This window comes from Gracilinanus agilis, chromosome 1, assembly GCF_016433145.1.
Source record: "Gracilinanus agilis isolate LMUSP501 chromosome 1, AgileGrace, whole genome shotgun sequence".
Taxonomy (NCBI): domain Eukaryota; kingdom Metazoa; phylum Chordata; class Mammalia; order Didelphimorphia; family Didelphidae; genus Gracilinanus; species Gracilinanus agilis.
The window spans coordinates 123,671,394-123,694,168 of NC_058130.1; the positions used below are offsets into that span (position 1 = coordinate 123,671,394).

Below are 22,775 nucleotides of genomic sequence, written 5' to 3' on the forward strand. Positions count from 1 at the left end.
AAAAAAAATCATCAGCTCCTATGCTGAAATTTCTTGGACTGACAAGCTGAATCATATAGCAATATATCTTTTATTACTCCATCTGACAGCTTCAGATGGCATGCTGAGTTTAACTGAACTGATGTACACATTCTGCAGGTGTTCTGTTGAGAGGAAATTTTTTAGACAATTTCTGGATGACAGAAATAAAACATCTGGATATTGGATTTTGGTTTATGTGCTTGTGTTTTGGCTACTTCTCTTAGGCCCTTATCTCCAAGACACATCATTCAACCTAGGGTTCAGGGAAGTAAAAGGAAGTATTTGTAAATGTAAGGGGTAAAAAGGGGTTTTGGATAGGTTGAAAGGTTTGGTCTCCAGGGGATTGAATAATTATCGCTTCCCAATTAAAGAATAACCTCAAGTCAAAATGACTTTTATGGAAGTTTATTTACAAATGAGGAGAGAAAGAAATTAAGAAATTTAGAGAGGATAAGGTAAGATAATTAACTGGACAAACTAATTCGCTTAGGTCCCTGTTTCAACCCAAGCAGATCTAACTAGTTCCCAATTGGAAAAAGGCCAAGCCTTGAGCCTAGGCCCCAGAGGCATATGAAGCAAAAGCTTCAGTCACAGAGTCTCTTTTGAAAGGGAAGTTCCTTAAGAGAAGGTCAGGAAGATTCAGTCTTTACACTCACCAAGTGGAATTCTAAGGGAAAGATTTAAGAACAGTCTCACCAAGGCCTCAGGATCCCCAAGTCCAGCGCTCCTTCAGGTCCAAGTCATGAACAAAAAGTATATAATTACATATGTACTTGTGGTCATCACCAATAAAATATAAACATGTAAATAGGATTGTTTCATTTATTTTATTTTTATCTTCAGCATAAAGTGTGTCACATTAGTAAATGCTTGTTGAATGATTGATCAAGCAAGATGAAATGGTTGCTGATGAAGTGAGAGTAGAAACCTGGAGGACAAATAGCCACTCCATCATATAATCTGAGATAGAAGAGAGGGAACCAAGAGATAGACTAATTTATGCCTTAAGATATTAGGAGAATAAATTTCAAAGGATTTAGAAAAGCATAGGTAAGTCCACTATCTATCATTCCATTTCCCTATGGGAGATATGCAACTTTAATTCTTTAGAAATTAAGGTATTACATACTGAGATTAAAAAGATGGGTCTTTTTTAAGAGCTGTTTGGAGTCAGTAAAAAGCACTGCTAGTTTCCCAAAGGTTCTATTGATTTTGTTAAAAATATGTGGTATGATATTGTTTTGTTTGTACTCTAGCTGATGAATGGCAAATAATTTAAATTTAAGAAATTTTGATTATTATAAAATTATCCAATGTTTGAAGTAACTGAAGTTTGATATGAATGTTGCTTTTATAGTTTTGTTTTAAGCACACAATAGGTACTGTTATGACAGCCTAAGCAATCAAGAGTATGAGGCTAGAAATATGAATGGCAGAAGAGAACAACAACACTGGTGGATTTACTAAAAAGGCACCCAAAATATGTAAACAAGATCTGACTCTCTAAGTGTCATTTGAATGTAAGATTCTTGAGACCCATGGCTGTCTTATATTTTTTGTTTGTATATAAAATGTTCAGTACAGATTTTTTGCATATATATATTTAGGAAACTTTAGGTGGTTGCTGTCCAACTTATGCCATTTCTACATAACGAAACTCTACTGAGGACAATTTCTTTCAATTCCCTCAACATACAATCTAGTGAACAACATTATTCAGCTCCTATAATATGTCAGTTTCTGTACTAAATGAAAAAGTCCCTGGCTTCAAGGAACTCATATTTTATCAGGGCAGACAAAAGGCATGCCATTAAATAGACATAAACATGTGCATGTGTGTGAACACATATTGAGTTAATGGAATTAGCTCTAGTCCATTCATAGTCAAAACTCAACCTACCCGAGATGATGTCATCCCCACCTCCTTTAGTGGGGAGGGGGATGAGTTACCCATACGTGACAATAAGTAACAAATCAAGAACAAGGGACTGCCCTTTGGGCAGTCCAAATCAGTGTAGAGGCTGCCATTTGTCCACTTGAATTAGAGGTGGACCCACAGGAAGTGACTAGAGACACTATCTCTTCAAGTAGGTTGGTTACTTGCTGCTAAGGGAGTTCCCCCTTTGAACTTGGTGCTGAAGGATCTCAGATGAGACCTCAGGCAGATTCTACTCTGAATGGTCATGTGGGTAAGTTAGGCTGACTTCCTTGGCCTACGTTGGCGTTTTTCCAAGACTCTACCTTAAGTAGGCTCTAGCCTATCTGATTGCTAACCCTTGTGGCTTGTAGTCTAATTTATTTAGCCTTTTAACCATCTCTCTCCATCCAGGCCTCTGCAGGCCTGGACTAGCCTCTCCTTCTCTTTATTTCCTTACCTTTTACCTTCCTAATTTAATTACGGAATCAATTTGAATTGTTGATTCCTGGCAGCCACACTTTAAATATATATCTATAAAATATCTAAAATCTCCCTCTTACAATACACACAGATACACACATATACATAAACACACCCTAAATGTATAAATGATAATCTTGATGCTTGGTACTAGCAGCAGAGGGATCAGGGTAGTTCTTATGTATAAGATGAAACTATAGGTGAGCTTTGAAAGTAATTATAGATTCTAAGAGATGGAAGTGGCAAAAGAGTACAATCTAGTACATTTCAGACATAGGGAATATCCAGGGTAACACAAAGAGATGAGAGACTGAAATACTGTGCATGAAGTACAACATAAAAGGTAGTTTGGCTGTACTAAAGAGTAATGGGGGAATTATGTATAATAAAGCTGGAAAGACATATTAGAGTCAGGTTATGAAGGGAAAAACAAACAGTAGAGTTTGTATTTGACAAAAATGGTAATTAGGAGCCACAGGGTCCCCTTGTCTCTCCTTCTCTTCTCCCTCTATCTCCCTCACAATTAATGCAAAATCTGAACAGTTATCTTAACTTATTGTTTTTTAGGAAAAAATGACAATAGACATTTCTTCAAAAATGTCTAAACACTCACAAAATATTTTATTTCTTTTCCCAAACCATGCAAATGTTTCCCTTCAAAGCCTGAGCCCTAGCTTCTGCTCTCCATAATAATCTGAAGTTTTCTTATCATTAAAATAAATTATTGCTGGTTCTATTTATGGACAAACATCTGTCCTGTTTAGCTATATAAGAATAAAAAAGGAGTTTCATATGAAGATTTTTGAAAGCAGAGACTCATGGAAGGAAGTTCAAAGAACACAGAATGTTTCTCCAAAGTGTTAGCCAAAAGAATAATTTTCATGGAGTTTTAGGATTACACAGAAAATTTGAAAAAAAAAAAAAAAAGTTTCTTCAGGGACAGTCTAGAGGAAGAATCTGTAAGTTTGAGATTGAAATCTCAACTCCTAAATGTATCCTCCCAGAAATAACCTTTCACTCAATCATGCAATATGCCTCATTGTATTAAGCTTCCAAAAATAATAGGTTTTGGAGCTTGAAAGGACTCCTGGGAGCATTCCTTTTACAGAAAACTGTAGCTCAGAAAGCTTAGTGACTTGCTCAAGGTCACACTGACAATAAGAAAAAGAAGCAATATTCAAACCTACCTCTTCCAATTCTTGCTTTACTTCACTATGCAGTTCAATTAAATTCACTAAGTTCATGTGCAAGGCACTTATAAGGGTGGAATTTGTGCAAGGGGGATGGGACAAAAGGAGCCAGAGAAGGAGTGGCTGACATGGTGACAGTAACTGGCAGTTGAGACCAGAGGGAATTCTCAGGAGAAAGAAGGAGGAGGGGAGTGTCTAGAGTAAGAAGGAGAGGAGAGGTCTTTGGGAGGAGGACATCTCAGCTGGAATCCAGTCCTGAGGGCTTCCTGAGGATCTTTCTTTGGACATTGAAAACCTGATTCCCTGGCCAAAGATTACATCACATCTCAACCAGCAAGACTTCAATCCTCAAGTTAGCTAAGTTTTTGGACTCCATTTTTGGGAGCGATCCCTTCCCCCATTACCCAACCTTGCTGAGAGACCCCCTTTCAGTCAAAGGTACAATTATAGAAAAGGATAGAAATTGAAACTGAAGGAGAAGAGGGAGAGAAGAAGGTTGGGAGTGGGAACCCAAGTGACAGACCCCATAGAAATAGAGAAGAGGGCACCCCAAAATCCCTCTGCCTTTCACCCCTTCCACAACCCATAAATTGCGAATAATAAAAGCTATTCTTTAGTCAGATAAAGAGTTCCAGAGTGCCTGAGAGACAACAAGGGAGAGGGGAACCACAGTTTGGTCTGGCTGCCTCCATCTTGGAGCCAGACCACCCACTGTGAAGTTGACTGACTTCGGGGGAAGTTTGTATGAACCCCGCCCTCATTCAGAATAGAATTGGAATACCACATAACTCATCTTATAGGGAAGCCTAGCCCCCAACTCCTGTGGGGCAGCATGACCATCTAGGTTTCAGGGTGACACCCCTTCGAAGTCTCCCAGTGTATATTTGGCGCGAAGGGAGAGCTAGAAGAGTCTCACCATATAGATTCTCTCTCTCTCTCCCTTCTATCATAACATTGGTTACTTGGGTCTCATTATTATTATAGTTTTGGCAGAGGCTCTCTTTATTCTTATATACTCTGTTAGTCTGCTAGGGATAATTGTGTAATGAGAAATGGCATTGTTTTTAGAGTTTACAAAAGAAGAGGATTATAAAATGACACTGAAGACTGTTTTAAGTTTTGGTTTCGATTATATAATTCTATTTTGATTTTAAAAGTCTTCCATTATAAATATTCTTCAGGTGAAATACTTTACCAAAATGAATGGAGTTCCTAAAGTCCAAATTTTATCCAAGAAAGAATGTGAGTTTCTTTAAAATGGCAAAGCTCTTTCCCTCAGGGAACCCATCATTGCTCTATCATTCATGGCTAACATCTCAGAAACATTCTCTATGTGTTTTCTCTGTTGTTGCCATAGCATTGTTGTCTCCAATGCATAGGGTCCACAGAAAAGCCATTATTTTTTTTTTGGTTTTTGTAATATGTTTGTTCCCTGAGCAGTAAATTGCTGTGTTTGGCTAGCAACTAAACATTGCAGAGCAGAGCCAGAAGAACATTGTACACAGAGACTGATACACTGTGGTAAAATTGAATGTAATGGACTTCTTCTGTACTAGCAGCAATGCAATGACACAGGACAGCTCTGAGAGATTTATGGTAAAGAACGCTACCCACATTCAGAGGAAGAACTGCAGGAGAGGAAACACAGAAGAAAAACAACTGCTTGAACACATGGGTTGATGCAGACATGATTGGGGATGTAGACTCGAAACAACCACACCAATGTAACTATCAATAATATGGAAATAGGTCTTGATTGATGACACATGTTAAAACCAGTGGAAATGCACGTCAGCTGCGGGGGTGGGGAGTGGGGTGCAAGAACATGAATCATGTAACCATGGAAAATTTTTCTAAAAAATAATAAAAAAATATTAAAGAGAATAATTTGCTGCCCATCAACAGGCTATGATCATGTGAAAATGGAACTCATGTCTAAGGATTTGGAAAGAAATACAAATGAATGACAGTATACTATATGAGTTGTTTGTTTTCCCATCTTTTAAATAAGGTTACTTGTGTTTATGTACTTGTCATTCTTAAAAAGGCTTAGAAATGTTAGCACAGCAAAGTGAACAGATCAATATTTCAAATTCCTCGAGAGACAAATCATAGAGGAAGGTACAATCATATACGGTCACATTAAATATTCGGCTGTTCCTAATGTGTTATTAAAGAAATATTAAGAAACTACTTTAATGTACAAACAATATGAAAACACCAGTAAAGATCTCCCCCCATCCCTTCCTGAGGCTTATAATTTTGTGATTACAAGAAAAGTGACTTTTCTTGTAAAGAAAAATGATCACAATGATCACTCTATTAAATTTTGGTTTCAGTTATACAATTTTATGTTAGTTAAGGTCTTCTGTTCCAAATATTCTTCTGATAAATGCCTTGCCAAAATGTAAATTAATTCCTCTATAATAAACATTCTATGTATTCACAAACATTTAAATTTTTTTTAAAGGGGAGGAGGTAGAACACACGATGGAAATCATGGCCTGCTTTGCAAATGAGAAACCAAATAAATGGTACAGTACTTTTCCTTCATGCTGTTTATCTCCCCTATAATATTCCACAGAATAGATAAAAATGTGCTGTCAGAAAAGAAAAACAAAAGCTTATCCCCTACTACAAAAGGAAAAATTAAGAAATTTAAACATTCTAAAGAAAAGAATAGGTGAATTCCTGTGTAAACTTTTTTGGCTGAGCACATTTCTCACTTAACTAATGGAATTTGGAAGATTAGTCTGAATTTTTTCAGTGAAATAGTGGATACTAATTAGAATAAGAAACCTGGGAAGACTGATAGAAAAACATAATTCTTTGCAGTAGAAAATAATGAACATAAACTGAATAAGTCAAAGATCTTTCAATAAGGTCAAAAGAAATAAATCCTCCTGAGGAATAACTAAATTCTCTCTCTCTCTCTCTCTCTCTCTCTCTCTCTCTCACACACACACACACACACACACACACACACACACACACACACACACACACACACGTGTACACAATAGAACAAACATAACTCACCACAATGTCTTCAGGAAAAGTATCTCTGCTGAAGGAGCCATCATCAAAAACAACTTCATAGAAGGTTTGAGATGTCACCTCTATTACTCTGCAGCTGTAATATCGTGTGTTCCGGTGCTTTGAGATGACAGTCTGACCAACAGTGATTGCCTTTTCACAGGTTTTGGATCTCTTTCATGTGGATAAAGAGGAGAAAAGGAGAGAATCAATCAATAAACCTTGCAAGGCACTGTGCAAACCACTAGAGAATACAAAAAGAAAAATTAAATAGTCCCTGCTGTCAAGGAGCTTACATTAAAAATATCTATTTCTATGGGCAAGGGATTTTGAGGGGTTTTTGAGACTTTTGTCTTCCTATCTCATCCTGGCTAGAAGTGTTGTAGCTACTCACAATCTGATTTCTGATCAGTATGGAAGTTGTGATCTGCTCTGTTTATTACCTGAGCCAGTTTGCCTTTCCTTAGGCAGCCTAGTTATCCTGGTTAGCCCTGACCTATTCCTGGGGACTTCCCATCTTGGTGCCAGATAATGCAAATACTCAATCAGCATTAACTCCACTGAAGCTTAGAATTCCAGAGCTTATATGATCCACCAGCCTTACCCTCCCCAAAACAGAAATTACAGATATGTGTCAATATAACCAGTTCAAGAGATTTTTTATGGTGTTCAACAGAGCTGAGTTGAAAGCACACAGCTTTTGTGATCTAAGGAAAACTTTAATCCAGAATAGTTTTATATTGAAATTAATAATTAGTAAAAATAATAACAATTATCCTCTGCAAAAAATCCTACTTTGATGTTTCACCATAATATGAAGATGATCTTGAGCATTCAAAGGTTATTGATGCCTTTGAAATATAAGGCCTAAAAAGTCTTACTAAACTAGAAAGGCTTTTAGTTTGAGTTGACAGATAAATTATCTGTTATCTAAGACTAGGCTACTTAAGGGCTAGCCTCAGTAGCTCTAGAGACTGACTACTTACTATATGACATGAAATTAAAGGTGCTTGGAGTATTAAAAGCAAGAAGCATACCTAAAAGACAGTTTCTGGGATTAGTATTCCCAAAGCAGCAGGAAAGAACTATTGGAGACTGGAAGAGTATATGATGAAAAATACACACAACTTGGGAAAATATGCCCACAATCCCCCAGCAAAAGCATCCCAAATATGTCTCCTACAATCTACAATAGATCCTATACCATTTGGAGGAACGAAATCAAAGGTTTCTTTATCAGGTTCATAAGACAAGTGAGTCCTTTCTCTCCAACTCCATCCCTCACTTCTTTCCTGAGCTGGGGATGTGAGCTCTAATTTCCTATATTAGGTTCCTGGGTTGGCTAGGTAAAATTCAATATGCCTCAGGCTGCAGCTGGGCATATTGAAACTTTTCTACAAAAGATGATGTTAATAAGCCTAGAGTGATTTAAATCTTTTTTAGAACAAATGTTTTGAATTAGAAATGTTTACTGAAACAGCTTGAAGATACTGGTTGACAGATGCCAAACCAATTATCCAATTTCCTCCTTTTTCCCTTTTAGAATGTCTCTAATATTATGGGGGTGGGGGGAGACCACCAAATGCAATAATAAACACCAGTATATACAAATGTCCTAAAAAATGTGAAACCTTTGTATTTGTAAACTTCAAAAAAAAACAATGACTTTGAGACCGTCTATGTCAGTTCTTCAACCTTATGATTTACGAGTATGTGCTTCAAACTGTTGTTCTTCTTTGGGAGATATTCAAACTGACCTAAGAATTACATTGTAGCTGTTGTATCCATTCTAGGTCAGTTCTCTTTCCCAGCACATGCTTTATTAAAACTGCTACCCATTAGATATTTATTGAATCTGAATGTATCTACTTTAGATACAGATAAAGCAGATGGTAATTTAGTTTTAGATTTATTAAATTATCTTTTCTCTAAATTCCATGAAACTAAGAAAGATCAATCAGACCCTACTTGGATTTTAAAAATCATGGCAACCATATAGTCTAAATCAATTTGATATTTTGTATGAATACTTACAATTTTTTTTAAAAAATCATTATGATATACAGAAAGCATTGTATTAGGGATAAAGGAAGTTACATAACTTGTTCTTACTCTCAACAAGTTTATAATCTATTAATAGAAGACAGACAAACTCGCATATACAGCTATGACACACAATGCTACATAGTAGATAATATACTTTTAAGTACATAACAAAGGGCCACCTGAGGTCTGAGGATGAAAGTCCTTTCTGATCTAGGAGATAAGACTTTGTGGGGAAGGTATTTAATGAGTTGGGAATTTCAAGCTCTTATAAATATAAATGTAGGGGTTCCTTTTGTTGTTCCAATATTTTAATTGTAGTTTTTCATTGCAAAAGTATTTCTGCTATGAACGTATCTTCCATACATAAGCATGGGGGGAAGGGATGATGTGTGATGCCTAATAATTACTTCCTCTGTATGGGAGGTCCTAGAATTAAAACATAAGTAAAAAATGGGTAACTTTTCTTGCAAAATTCCAAATTATTTTCCAGAATAGAAAAATCAAATTGATTCCAGAATAAATGGATCCAAGTCACTGTTCTAACAACAAGGAACTGCCGAACCTGGTCTTGGTCTTCCCAAATATATCATATATAGTTTTTCCCATCTTTAAACATCTTTGATAGCTTAATGAGCATGAAGTAATAACTTAGATCATTTTCACTTTAATTTCTGACTCAATTTTAAACATCTTTTAGGTGGTTCTGACAAATCTCTTTTTTTTTAAAACTGTTCTTATCCTTTGGTTATCCTTGTCTATTAGGGAATACCTAATGCATTTAGATTTGTATGAAGTCCCCATAGACTTTTTTTTTTTTAAACCCTTAACTTCTGTGTATTGACTTATAGGTGGAAGATTGGCAAGGGTAGGCAATGGGAGTCAAGTGACTTGCCCAGGGTCACACAGCTGGGAAGTGTCTGAGGCCGGATTTGAACCTAGGACCTCCTGTCTCTAGGCCTGGCTCTCAATCCACTGAGCTACCCAGCTGCCCCCGGTCCCCATAGACTTTTAAATTTTTCAGATTCATTTTCTGAAATTTTGAGTTCCAAATTCTATTCCTCCTTCCAGTTCTTCCCCCACCCACTTTGAAGGCAAGCAACCTAATATCAACTATATATACAAAGTCATGCAAAACCTACTTCCCTTTTGGCTGTATTATCATACCCCACCTCTCAGAAAAAAACCATTCCCTTCGAGATTTATCATCTTCTGTTCAGTCACATTAGATAGTAAGCTAGGTGTGGTGGCTCCTCCTAGTTGTTTTAATCTAACCAAGTGATTTAGAGCATTTTTTAGTATGACTACTGATAGCTTTGATTTCTTCTTCTGAAAATTACCTATTCATATCATTCACTGATTGGGGAATGGTTGTTTTTATTTTAATTTAAAATTTTTTACTGTCATGCAAAACACACTTCCAAAATCATAAATACATTGATGTGAAAGACAATTTCAACAGTTCTTTCCATGGACCAGTAGGATTATTAAAAATATAAATCAAATTTTCCCTCAAGCCCCTTTTTTCCTATTAGTTCTAGGTATATTTATTTCTGATAAAAATATTTTAATATAAAATAATTGAAATCATATTTTTGTGATCTATGCTTCATGTCTGGCAACAAATTTTTCAGTCATAAGCATCAAAGTTATAGCCTTCCATTTGCCTCTAATTTTGTCATGGGATGATATTTTATATTTAGGATCATAGAGCAACTGATTTAGAGGTGAGATGCCACTTAATTTGACCATAAAAGTAATAAGTGTCCAAGGCAGGCTTTGAATTTAGATCTTACTGACTCCCAAGTCTAGTGGTATATCCACCCGGCAGTCTGACTATGTATAACTCAACAAGTCAATTTAGAATCAGACATTAAAGTAGTAGCTAAATCCAGGTGGGAGAACTTAATCTGCATCAGGAGCTGAGAGTCACACTGAGCATAAACTAGGTGCAAAAAGGAAAGCCAGAGTTCCTTAACACTGGTACCCAGCAAAATGTTACACACCTAAGGAGAACTTCATGAGAACTCCAAAAATAGAGAAAAGGATTTTAATACCTTAGAATTATGAGTTTACCCATTCGTCAAATGTTCTATGTTTAAAAGAACTCTCTCCTGGAAATTTGGGGTACAAGGGGATATTTTGTGTTTAGAGGGATGTTTATGCACCAATTATCCCTCCTACTATATCAGCTCAGTAAATTAAATCTGGAGAGACATTAATGAGGCTCAAGAATTGCAATACCTGAAACAACAGCCTCTCTGTGTTAAACCCCCTAGAACCCTGAGAAGGACTAGCTATCTGCTCTCTAGGACTACTTACCATTTGGTAATTTTTGGTAAGTAGTCCTGGAGGGAAGACTGCTATTTTGCAGTCATGTCCAATTTTTATGACCCCATTTGGAGTTAACATAGCAAAAATACTGGAGTTGTTTCCTATTTCCTGCTCTAGCTCACTGTGCAGATGAGGAAACTGAAGCAAAAAGGATTGAGTGATTTGCCTGTAGTCACAAAGCTACTTAATGTCTGAGGCCAAATTTGAATGCAGGAAGATATGTCTTCCTAACCCCAGCCCAGACTGGCTCTATCCATTGTAGAACCTCGCTACCCCAGAATAATTGTTACATTGATATAATTTATTACTCCAATTAGCCCAGAAAAATTTTTTTCCTTTAGAAGTTCATTAATGTTGCCTGCTTAGGTTCTTCTTCTGAAATTAGGTTGTCAGATTATTTATTTTCTATTTTCTATTTTTCAATTTGGGTAATTACAATTTTTTAAGTTTTCATCCATTTCATGTTCAGATTTGTTGGCATATGATTGGGTATCAGAATCTAATAATTTGTTTCCTTTTATTCTTCAGCAATTTTTCCTTTTCTTTCTAGATCTCAGTAATTTACGTGTCTCTTTTTAATTAATTAAATTAGCTAATGGTTTGTCAGTTTCATTTGTCTTTTTTTTTGGAAAACCAACTTCTAATTTGTTTTTGGAAAAGCTTTTCTTTATTTTTCAAAATAACTCTGTGCTTATTTATGAATTAACATGTTGATTTTTCTAGGTTTTTTAGTTGGATATGTTCTATTAATTGTTTGTTTCTTTCTCATTTTTGTTAATAAAAGTATAGAAAGACATAAATTTCCCTGTAAGGATTACTTTAGCTGCATTCCATAAATTTTGGCATGTCATCTCATTATTACTTTCTTTAATAATTCTTTTGTCTATGATTTATTCTTTGACTCACTCATTCTTTAGGATATTATTTAGCCTATGGCATCTATTTGTATTTCTACTATTAATGATAATTTATCACATTGTGATCTACAATAGAAGCATTTATGAAGTCTTTTTTATACTTATTTATGGCATCACTTTTATGTCCTAAACAAATGGTCAGTTTTTTAAAAGGAGTTAAACAAAATTTCAAAAAATAAGCATATGCCTTATGATCCATATTCCATCATCATCATTTATCACATGAGTTTTTCTAATATTTTGGCCAGATCCTTAATGTCTTTTTTTTTTTACATCCCTTAAAACTAAGTCTAAAGAAGGCATATTGACATCACCTATGAATATTGTCTTGCCATCTGGGTCTTCTAATAATAATTACAGTTCCTTCTAAAATAATGCTTCTTTTTAAAAAGTTGAATTTGTTCTAATGTAATTGATATACTGTGGAACAATTTAAGCATAACTTGAATTTTATGTTTGCATAATTTCATTCCAAGAAATGAGAAGAATGCAGAAAATTGATAGCTCACAAACTTCTGATTTTGTTCCTTCTTCCACAAGCAACTGTCAGATCCTTTTGAAGGTAAAGTGTTATATTTATTGTATATCTTCTGGTGGAGAGGATGCTGGTTTTCGTCTGTACTCATGTATTCTATCCCCAATCTACTCTACCATTCCTGGATTTGAAGGCTTCTGAAGAAGTTGTCTCTGGTTCCTAGCAACTCAGTTTGGGACCTGGGGTACCATTTTTATTAGATCCTCCCTCCCTCCCCATCTCCTTCTTCTTCTCTCTGTCCCCCTCCTTCCTCAGGACCAAATGTCACTAAGGAAGCTTTTAAGTGTTATTTCCCTAACCCCATTTTCCAGTTAAGCCACGTGGATTCTATTGCACAATTTTGATTTTTAGAAACACCTGCATTATATTACTGCAAAACTGAATACATTTAGAAAATGTTATTTGAAACAAATATACTTAATTATGATATCATTTAATCATCTCGGGTGCCTTCAGGCATAATGTTAATTCCCTACTTGTCTCTGGGAAAAAAATATCTTTTTAACATTCCTTTAAGATCATAATTTCTATTACTGTCTTTTTGATTCAAATGAAATCTAGTAAATGTAACCTCAAACCCTCAAATTTATTATGTTATATAGTATATACTAAATATAATAAATTGTTAGTTTTGCTTTATAATCCATTCTACCACACTCGGCTTGGAACAATCTCATCCCACTTTCTTCCTTTCCACTTACCTTCCTAGTTGACCTTATCACTCAATGAAATTGCCCTTTCTAAAATTATCAGTAATTTCTTAATTGTCCAATTTGACAGTCTTTTCTAAGCTCAAATTCTTCTTGACTCATCTTCTGCATTTGAGTTATTGACCTGAGAAGAAGCAACTTGATGTCAAGGAGGAAAAAAGGGAAAGAAAGTCTCTCCTCTCTGGAATTTTTATGATACTGCTCTCTCCTGGTTCTCTTTCTTCCAATTTGACTACTTATTCTCAGGTTCATTTACTGAATCATCACCCAAATCATTCCCACTAACTGTGGATATTCCCTAAGATTCTGTGTTGAGCCTTCCTTCCTTCCCTGGTAACCTAATCCATTCCTTTGCATTTTATGACCCTAACAATCCTGAGCTTCACAATATCATTGGACATTTCAAACTGGGTGCACTAAAGAAAATCTTAAACACTACCTGTATAAAATTGAATTTATTAGTTTTTACCCCAAGCTCATCCCTTTTCTGAGCATACTTCTATCAAAAGGATTACCTTGGACTTCTTGTCCCACCCCCATCCAATTAGCTGCCAAACCTTGCCAACATCTCTTGCATATGACTTCCTATTCAGTCACACAGCTGGTTACCACTTTAAATTTGGGACCTCACCATCTCTTCTCTAGATTTTTGCTATATCTTTCTGGTTAGCTTCATCGTCTCGAGTTTTCTTGCTTCTCTGGTCCATTTTTCATATGCTGACAAAGTAGTTTTCATTATGCACAGATCTGATCATGTAATTCCCCTATCCATTCAAGTTTAAGGGTTTCCATTTGCCTTTTGAATAAAACCTAAACTTCTCTCCTTAGTTTTTAAATCACTATATGAGTTAGCCTCAAACCTCTTTCTAGTCTCACCGGACAATAACCCTTTTTTTCTTGTACTCTGCTATAGAGTTAAACTAGTTAAACTAGTTCTTGGGGAAGCTGGGTAGTTCAGTGGATTGAAAGCCAGGCCTAGAGACAGGAGGTCCTAGGTTCAAATCTGGCCTCAGACACTTCCCATCTGTGTGACCCTGGGCAAGTCACTTAACCCCCATTGCCCACCCTTACCACTCCTCTTCCACCAAGGAGCCAATACACCGAAGTTAAGGGTTTAAAAAAATAAAAAATAATTAAAAAAAAAAAACCCAACTAGTTCTTCACTCAAGACACTCTATTTCCTATCTCTGTTTCTTTATTTATAGCCATTTATTATGTCTGTAATGCATCCCTCCTCCTTACTTAGGCCTCATAATTCCACTGTTCCTTTCGAGATACATTTTTCGTACAAACCTTTTTCCATTTCTCAACCATAACTTCCTTCCCTCATATTTAAATTTACCTTGTATTTAACTACCTTAAGTAGGTAAGTAAGTAGATAGGTAGGTAGGTAGGTAGGTAGGTAGGTAGGTAGGTAGGTAGGTAGAGAGAGACACAGACAGATGAGACAGACATAGATATGTAATATATTTATCTGTTTTATAGTTTATATATACTTTTTGTTTAAAATGCAAGCTCACTGAAATTGTTTCATTGTTTGTATTTGTATCCCTTGTACCTACTACAATGACAAGCATATACTAGGTGCTCAATTCATACTTGATCATCACAATATCACAAATACACTAACCCCCCTGTTTTTGGTATCAAGACTTCTGTTTAAAGTATCTATGTTTGAATGACTTAATGCCTAAAAATTTAGGAAGCCTAAAAATTAACAATACTAAGTTTCTTCTTCTTTCTCTTAAATTTTTTTTCAATACCCAAATAAGAACTTGTTCAAAATTTTTTCTCATTGACCCTTTGATTAGGTATAATTTGCAAGGAGCTACAGTCTTTCATACTTTTATGAAAGGATCATTAATCTAATCCATTCTTGCCATTTTATCTATTTTGCCTTCTTTGTCTGCTTTTCAAAAATTTGCAGAGCTCTTATTTTCTCAAAAGGGAAGTTTAGAAGTCATTAAATTTTTTTGAAATCCATTTTTTTCTTGTAAGCAATTATTTAAATTTTTAGATTAATTAATCTTGAGTCTAATATTTTTTTTCTTGATGATTAACAATCTCAAATGATTCTTAGTGGAATTCAATGGCAAATAATCTGTTTTGGTAATATTTTCTCTTTTAACTAGCACGACCATTTTATTGGCCAGTACACCTTAAATGATTATTGTAATCTACAATTGTTTATTACTTCTCAGTTAGCCTATTAAACATTCGTAGTTTTCCTCTTTTTTCTTCCATTTAAGATTTCCAACCACTCCCAACCCCATTGCTTTTTCCAAGGTGCCATATTTAGGTTAATTATGAGAAACTGTTGAGTACAGGCCTCCTATCCAGATAAAAGTCTTTTTGTGTATGAGGTTATAACAATGACTGAAAAACGCTTATTATATGTTCAAAAACTATGACAAGTACTGGGGATACAAATTCAAAAATGGCATTTTCCCCTGTAGTCAAAGATCACATTCTAGGTTAGACAGTTATGGTGTGAAAAGTCACAAAGATGATGAATAGAATAATAGGGTGGCAAAATGCCATTCCCTTTTCAGGAGCAATAGTTGGGCTAAACTGACTATAGTTGATTATAGTTCTTAAAGCAATAGGTAGAAAGCTGGGATGGTGGAATAAATCAGAGAAGATTCCTGGTAGCAGCAAAATAAACGACTGGTGTGAAAATAAAGATTCCTGGTCCCCAGGAGTGCAGGCCTGAGTGCCTTCGCTATTTCTAGATATAATCAGTTTATGGTGGTCCAGTTTATGGATAGGACAATCATCAGTAGCAAGACTGGCCAAAAGCTAGATGGTAGGTAAAGATGAGACTCCCAGGGTCCTTGAGAATACAGTGGAGAGTGCTTGGCTCCTTCTAAGCACTATCTCTGGTTATTCACTTTAAGGGTTGCTGAAGGTGTCAAGGCTGAATTGCCCAAAACACAAATTGTAAATTTTATCTACTGTTTCCTGTATCCTCAAGGCCACTGAGAATGAAAACCCACATCAGAGACAAATGTTCATATAAGAACTAGCCAGTCTCAAATTCCATTGAGTATTCATCCTGGGCATGTACCATAGAAGGACCTGACAAGTTGTTCTTTCCTTCTACTCAATCTCTCTGATTGGTCTGGTTGTAACATGTCCTTCAATAAACCTCACTGCATTGTATATGAATAATACATTGGGCATTGCTTTCTACTTTTTAGTGGCATGACATTTTCATTAGATGCTGGATCTCTTGAACTCCAAACCAAAGAATAAATCCCTCAAACAAAAAACATATTGGGAATTCTGGCATCTGGGAAGTTATATTTCTAGATGACTTTAATATGGGGTTCATTTCAACCGATGGCCTAAGGATTCAACTGAGCTGTAGTTTGGTTACTGGTTTAACAATTTCTGGGTTATTTAAATAAGTTGTTTCCTAAAATATATAACATTCAGCCTTTTTGTTTCCACATTTTTTTCCTTAGAATTCTATCCATGTTTCTTCGAAGTCTATTCTCTAGTCTAGGTCAATTTTTGATACTATAGATATTTCATCTGGTCTTACAATTTTGCCTTCAATTTGCCTCTACTATTTTGTATATCCCTGCCATACAGAACCATTTAATTTTTAAAATTGTTTCCTTGATTATATTTTCAAGAATATTCACTGCTTTGCTAAGGTTTCTTAATTTTCTGTTCTATACCAACAAAATTTCAATATCACCTATGAAGAGCTCCTATTTAAAGTATTTTAATGTTTTTATATTCAATTAATAGATAACTCCATTCATGAAAGATCTCTTATAACAAAGTAAAACATTTAAGTAAAACTAATGACACAAGACCTCATCTGACAGTACAAACATTTCAAATCTGTTTTTAACAAATATGCACAGTAAAGCAAAACAAGTTCTGTGTGTATGAAGATATATATAAAAGGGGGAGCTGGGGAGCTCAGTGGATTGAGAGACAGGCCTAGAGATGGGAGGTCCTAGGTTCAAATCCAACCTCGGACACTTCCCAGCTGTGTGACCCTGGGCAAGTCACTTGACCCCCATATTGCCTTACCACTCTTCCACCAAGGAGCCAATACACAGAAGTTATGGGTTTAAAAAAAAATACACACACAGTATGTGTTTGTACATACTATATCTTAAAATATATATGGTATATATTAAATCTATCATCTCTTTGTACTGGATTATTTTGATCACAGGTTTTATCACTGCTGAAATTGTTTGCTTCTACATAGCTACTATATAAAATTTAAGATTATTCTTATTTCATTGTTCTTCAGTTTATAAAAGTCTTCAAAATTGTTCATTTTTATAATATTGATGTTTTAGTATAAATTGTTCTGGTCCCAGTTATTTCACTCCGTAACAGTTCATATAAACATTCCCATGCCTTTTTGAAATTATTTACTTTATTGATTCTTACAGCAAAAAAGTATACCTATCATATTCATATACATCAGTGGTTCCCAAACTTTTTTGGCCTATCATCCCCTTTCCAGAAAAAAAAATATTACTTAGCATCCCCTCTAACATACTGTCACTGCCCCCTTACAGTTATTCACCGCCCTCAAATGCACCTGTGGCCATCACCACTCCTCTGGATCGCTGCAGCACCCACCAGGGGGTGGGGGCGCCCACTTTGGGTATCACTGATATACATCATCATATTCAGCCATTTCTCAACTGATAGGCATCCTCTACTTTCCAATTGTTTGCCACCACAAAGAGTTCTGTGTGTATATATCATCATGCATGATATAGAATGGATAAAATACTTGGTAGTTTACCTTTCAAGATATGCACAAGATATACATAAAGAAAACTACAAAGGACTGTTTATAGAAATGAAGCCAGTTTTTAATAAAAAAAAGGAAAAACATTCATTGTTTATGGGTAGAATAATCCAATAATAAAAATGGCAACATTTCTTCAATTAATTTACTTATTCAATACTATAACAATCAGAAATAGGGAAAAATGTAAAGTCTGTATGGTGAGAAAAGCAGTCAAGATTATCAAGTGAAATAATAAAAGGAAATTAGAAAAAAGCAGACCTAGAAGTGACAGATAAATTATATCACAAAATACTTTAAAAATAACTCTGATACTGGTTGAAAAATTGATCACTGGAACAGCTTAGTTACATATCATGTAGAAAGAAAGGTATCCAATATTTTAGAATTTCAGTTAACACAAAGATCCAAACTATTGGGATAAGGATTTACTAATCAACAAAAACACACGAGAAAATTATACTGTGGAACAGAAAAAATTAGGAAAACATTTTTTATATTATTCACAGATAAATTCCAAATAAGTCTATGACCCAGATACAAAAGATCATGTCATAAATTAGAGAATTATAGGCGAAAATTACCTATCAAATCTAAGGATAAGAAAAAAGTAATGAAGGAGGGATATTTATTTCCTTTCTAATATATATTAAGTATATCAACATAAAATCACATAACATAATATATAATATATAATAGTATAACAATGTATTAAATAACTAATAAATAACTACTTAATATATTAGTAAACATTTAAATATATAAACATATATATACATATATAGACAGAGTGAGTGTGAGAGTGAGAAAGAAACAGAATAGAAATTATCAGAGAAAGTTAAATTTTTGATCAGATAAAATTAAAAGGGATTTGGGCAAACTAATATAATAAACTTAAAAATCAACGGGAAAAATAAATGGGAAAAATCTTTGCAACATGTTTCTCTGATAAAGGTCTTGTTTAAAAGATATTTAAGAAAAAGAGAAATACTCCAATAAACAAATGGTCCAAGAATATGAAGAGATATTTCTCAAAGGAAGAAACTCAGGCTATCACGTGAAGAAAACAGTCTAAGTTACTACTAATTAGAGAAATGCAAATCAAAGCAATCTTGAGATTATTTCTCAAAGAATACCAAAAGGACCCACAAAAGAGGAATATTATAGATGTTGGAAGATCTGTGAGAAATGAGCAGAAAACACTCATTCTGTATCACTTTACTTCTTTTATTCTATTTTACCCACCATTCTCAGCAGCTAAAGAGTACAGCAGAGAGATTTCCAGACCTAGAATCAAGAAGATTTGAGTTGGAGACCTCAGATACTTATGAGCTACTGGGCAAGTCATCTATCCTTTAATAGCCTCAGTTTCCTCATCTATAAAATATGAATAATGATAACAGCTACTTTCTAAAGCTGTCATGGGGACCAAATGATATATTATATGTAAAGTGCTAATGCTAGCTATTTATCATTATCGTCATCATCCTATTCTCTGTTCTGATAATCTAGTTTTAGTTGAAGAATTATTTTTTTCTAGCAATCCTGTATTCCATAGTATAGGCAAAATGAATTTTCTTATGCTTTGCTTTACTGCAGTTAGAAGATACTGTGGTTTTTGTGTTGTTTTTTTTTTTTTTCAAATTGAAGGTTTGTAGCAACCCTACATCAAGCAAATCTATTGGTACCATTTTTCAAATAGTATGTGCTCATATCATGTCTCTGCATTGCATTTTGGTAATTCTTTCAACATTTCAAACTATTTCATCATTTTTAAGTATGCTATGGTGATCTATGGTAAATGATCTTAAATGTTGATGTAATTTTTGGGGGGTGAACTGAATTGCACTCATATAGGATGGAAAACTTAACTGACAAATGTATGTTCTGAATGATCCATTGGCAGGCCATTCCATATCTTTCTCTGTCTCTCCCTCTCTCATTGGGCCCCTCTATTCCTTGTGATATAATAATATTTAAATTAGGTCAATAAAAACCCCTACAATGACCTTTAAGTGTTCAAGTGGAAGGAAGAGTCAATTCATGTAGCAAATTTCATTCTTGTCTTATTTTAAGAAACTGGGATGGCCACCTGAATATTCAGCAACCACCACCCTGATCAGTCAGTAGCCATCAATACAGAGGCAAGATCCCACACTAGCAAAAAGATTACCACTCATGAAAGTTCAGGTGATGGTTATTTTTAAAAAATATTTTATATGGCTATAGATAGTATCATATATAGCATAATAAATATATGTTATGTTTTTATATATAAAAACATACTTAATAGACTACAGGATGGTGTAAACATAACTTTTACACACACTGGGGAAACTTCATGTGACTTCATTGCTATGTTAGCCTTTAGTATGATGGTCTGGAAACAAACCTGCATTATCTTGTCATTTTATTAGAAACTTTTCTTTGTTTTGTCTAAGTTTCCTACTAGTCTTGCCCTTTTTTGGGGTGACAGAGGGGAAAGGACCTTGTGGGACTTCTTTTCTCTTCCCTCTTTTAGTTTTTGTTCTAGCTATATGGTGTGTTTCTAGCTATTTCTCATTGATAAAGGAAATCTAGGCTACTCACAAGACTATTCTTTTCTTTCACTCTCTCTTTGTCATTCTCTTTTATTCTCTGCCATTTTGTGAGAAATCTGCAATTTCTTCAAATATATTTGAACCATAAATTAAACAGCTGCGGGGGTATACAAAAAGCTAAAGATACAAGTTCATCCTCATTGCTTGCCTATTGCTGCCCCCAAATTCTGAGGGTGAAATCTGTCATACTTTGCAACCACTAGAACATGGTCACAGAGGAATCTAGTTGTCCATCTTCAAAGATAAGTGGTTGCTCTACACCAGTGATGGCAAACCTTTTAGAGATAGTGACAGGCCCTGTCCTCACCCCACCCCCCAGATCGAGTGCCATTCCTGCCCCACCCCCGATCTTGTCCCCTGACCACAGCCGGGGAGGAAGTGTTCCTATTGGGCTATTGGGTGAAGGGATAGATAAAGTGAAAAAATGTCCTCAGCACAGGTGAAGAGGGGGAAGGGTATAGGGTATGGCCCAAGGGCTCATCTCCCCTCCAGCTGTGCCACCTGTGAGCTGCCCACCTTACCCCCTTGTGCACTCCCATTAGGCTGCAGGGCAAAAGAGGGGGGAGAGGGGGAAGACATGAAAAAATGTTGTCAGGTACAGTGGAGATGGAGAGGGGAGCAATCTGCCCGAGTCCCTCTGCCTTTCTAATAATCACCGGGGGGGGGGGGAGAAGAAGGGAAGCGTCATGTGCCCACAGAGAGAGCTCTACATGCCATCTTTGGTGCCTATGACATAGGTTTGCCATCACTGCTCTACACAATCACAGGATCCCTCTTCTAGCCATCTGATACATGCAGGGAAAACTCAGCCATTAAAAGTACAACAAACCTACATGAAATAGATGACTAGTTAAGGTGACTGAATTTAAATGCGGTTAACTTCCTTCTCTTTTCTTTTCCCTTTAAGTTGTATGTCTGGTTTTTTTCCTGCTTCTTTTTTATACCTGTCTAATTTTTTAAAAATAGGAATCTCTTTCACAAGCTTTTACTTTTCTTTTAGTACTGTGTGCTCTTGTTTGAAAAAGATTTCTTAGTCAAGGGCCCATAGGTAATACGTGTATATATGTATAGTTTCTTTTTTTGTTAATAGATTAAAAAATGGCTTCCAAGAGGTCAAGCTTAGTCAGGAAGTAATTAGGGATCTAGCTAATGTGGTAGAGTGGGAAGACTAGTGGATCTGGCTACCTGCCAGCCAAGTCACCTTTAGGAAATTATAACCTCTAAAGGCCTGGGCAAAGAGACCTTATTTTTCTCATTTTGAAAAGAAGGGAGTTGGACAAAATACCTTCTAAGGAATCTTCTAAGTACGAATTTCTATGAAGAACAACAGAACTTCAGGGGAGGCAAGAAGAAAAGGAACATGGAAAAACTGTATGCCCTCTAGAAAGGGAAATAATGCAAATAGTATACTAAATGATTTTTCCTTGAGAAACGGGCAGAAAGTCAGAGGGGATTATGTGGGACAATTCACAAGGACCCATAGTAGGCAACGGTAGTAGAAAACACATAGTAGGCTTGACAAGAAAAAATGTGCCCAGGGCATAAATATTTTCATCCTGTTGAGGATATGAAATTTATGTGCTTTGGTTGATGGGAATGATGGCCAGAAAACAACTTATGTACATAACCTTCATTAAAATAAAATTCTCATAAGCCTCAAGCACGACCATTTCATGGGGAGTACGAAGGGAAAGGCTGCTTCCATAATGCTATTCTGAAAGGAGTCTTGATTTAGTTCTGCAGGAAAATTTATTGACAAGAACAACCTATAACTGATTATATGTCCTAGAAAATATTTCCTGTTAGAAAAGCCTAAGAGCCTATTGATGTTAAGAATGTCATTTCTGATCAGAAAAGACAGTCGTTATGCAAGAGATGCTATCAGATTAAAGGGATGGCTATGGTACTTGAAAGATTAGTGTACAGGCTCTGAGTCTTAGAGCAGAGTTTTCTTTAGCACATGTTAAGCAGAGGTGAGCTTACCACAGTAGTAAAATTACTTTTTTAAAAGATTACTTTTCTAAATGGATCTTTCCAGCAAACTGTTAACCAAGAACATTTCTGTGAGAATTCTATGACTGAAAGAATTGAAATTGTCCCTTATCCTTAGAGGGAGGGGAAGAGGAAGAGAGAGAGAGAGAGAGAGAGAGACAGAGAGACAGAGAGACAGAGAGAGAGAGAGAGAGAGAGAGAGAGAGA

The 22,775-nt window shown here is 35.5% G+C and overlaps 1 protein-coding gene across 1 annotated transcript in view; it reads right to left on the reverse strand.

The window, feature by feature from the left end:
* Window positions 1-22,775, reverse strand: part of KDM4C (lysine demethylase 4C) — a 352,306-nt gene that overhangs the window by 33,077 nt on the left and 296,454 nt on the right. Inside the window, exon 17 of the mRNA XM_044677228.1 lies at window positions 6,649-6,819. Within this exon, the coding sequence (XP_044533163.1) occupies window positions 6,649-6,819 (171 nt within the window). The remainder of the gene's footprint in view (window positions 1-6,648; window positions 6,820-22,775) is intronic.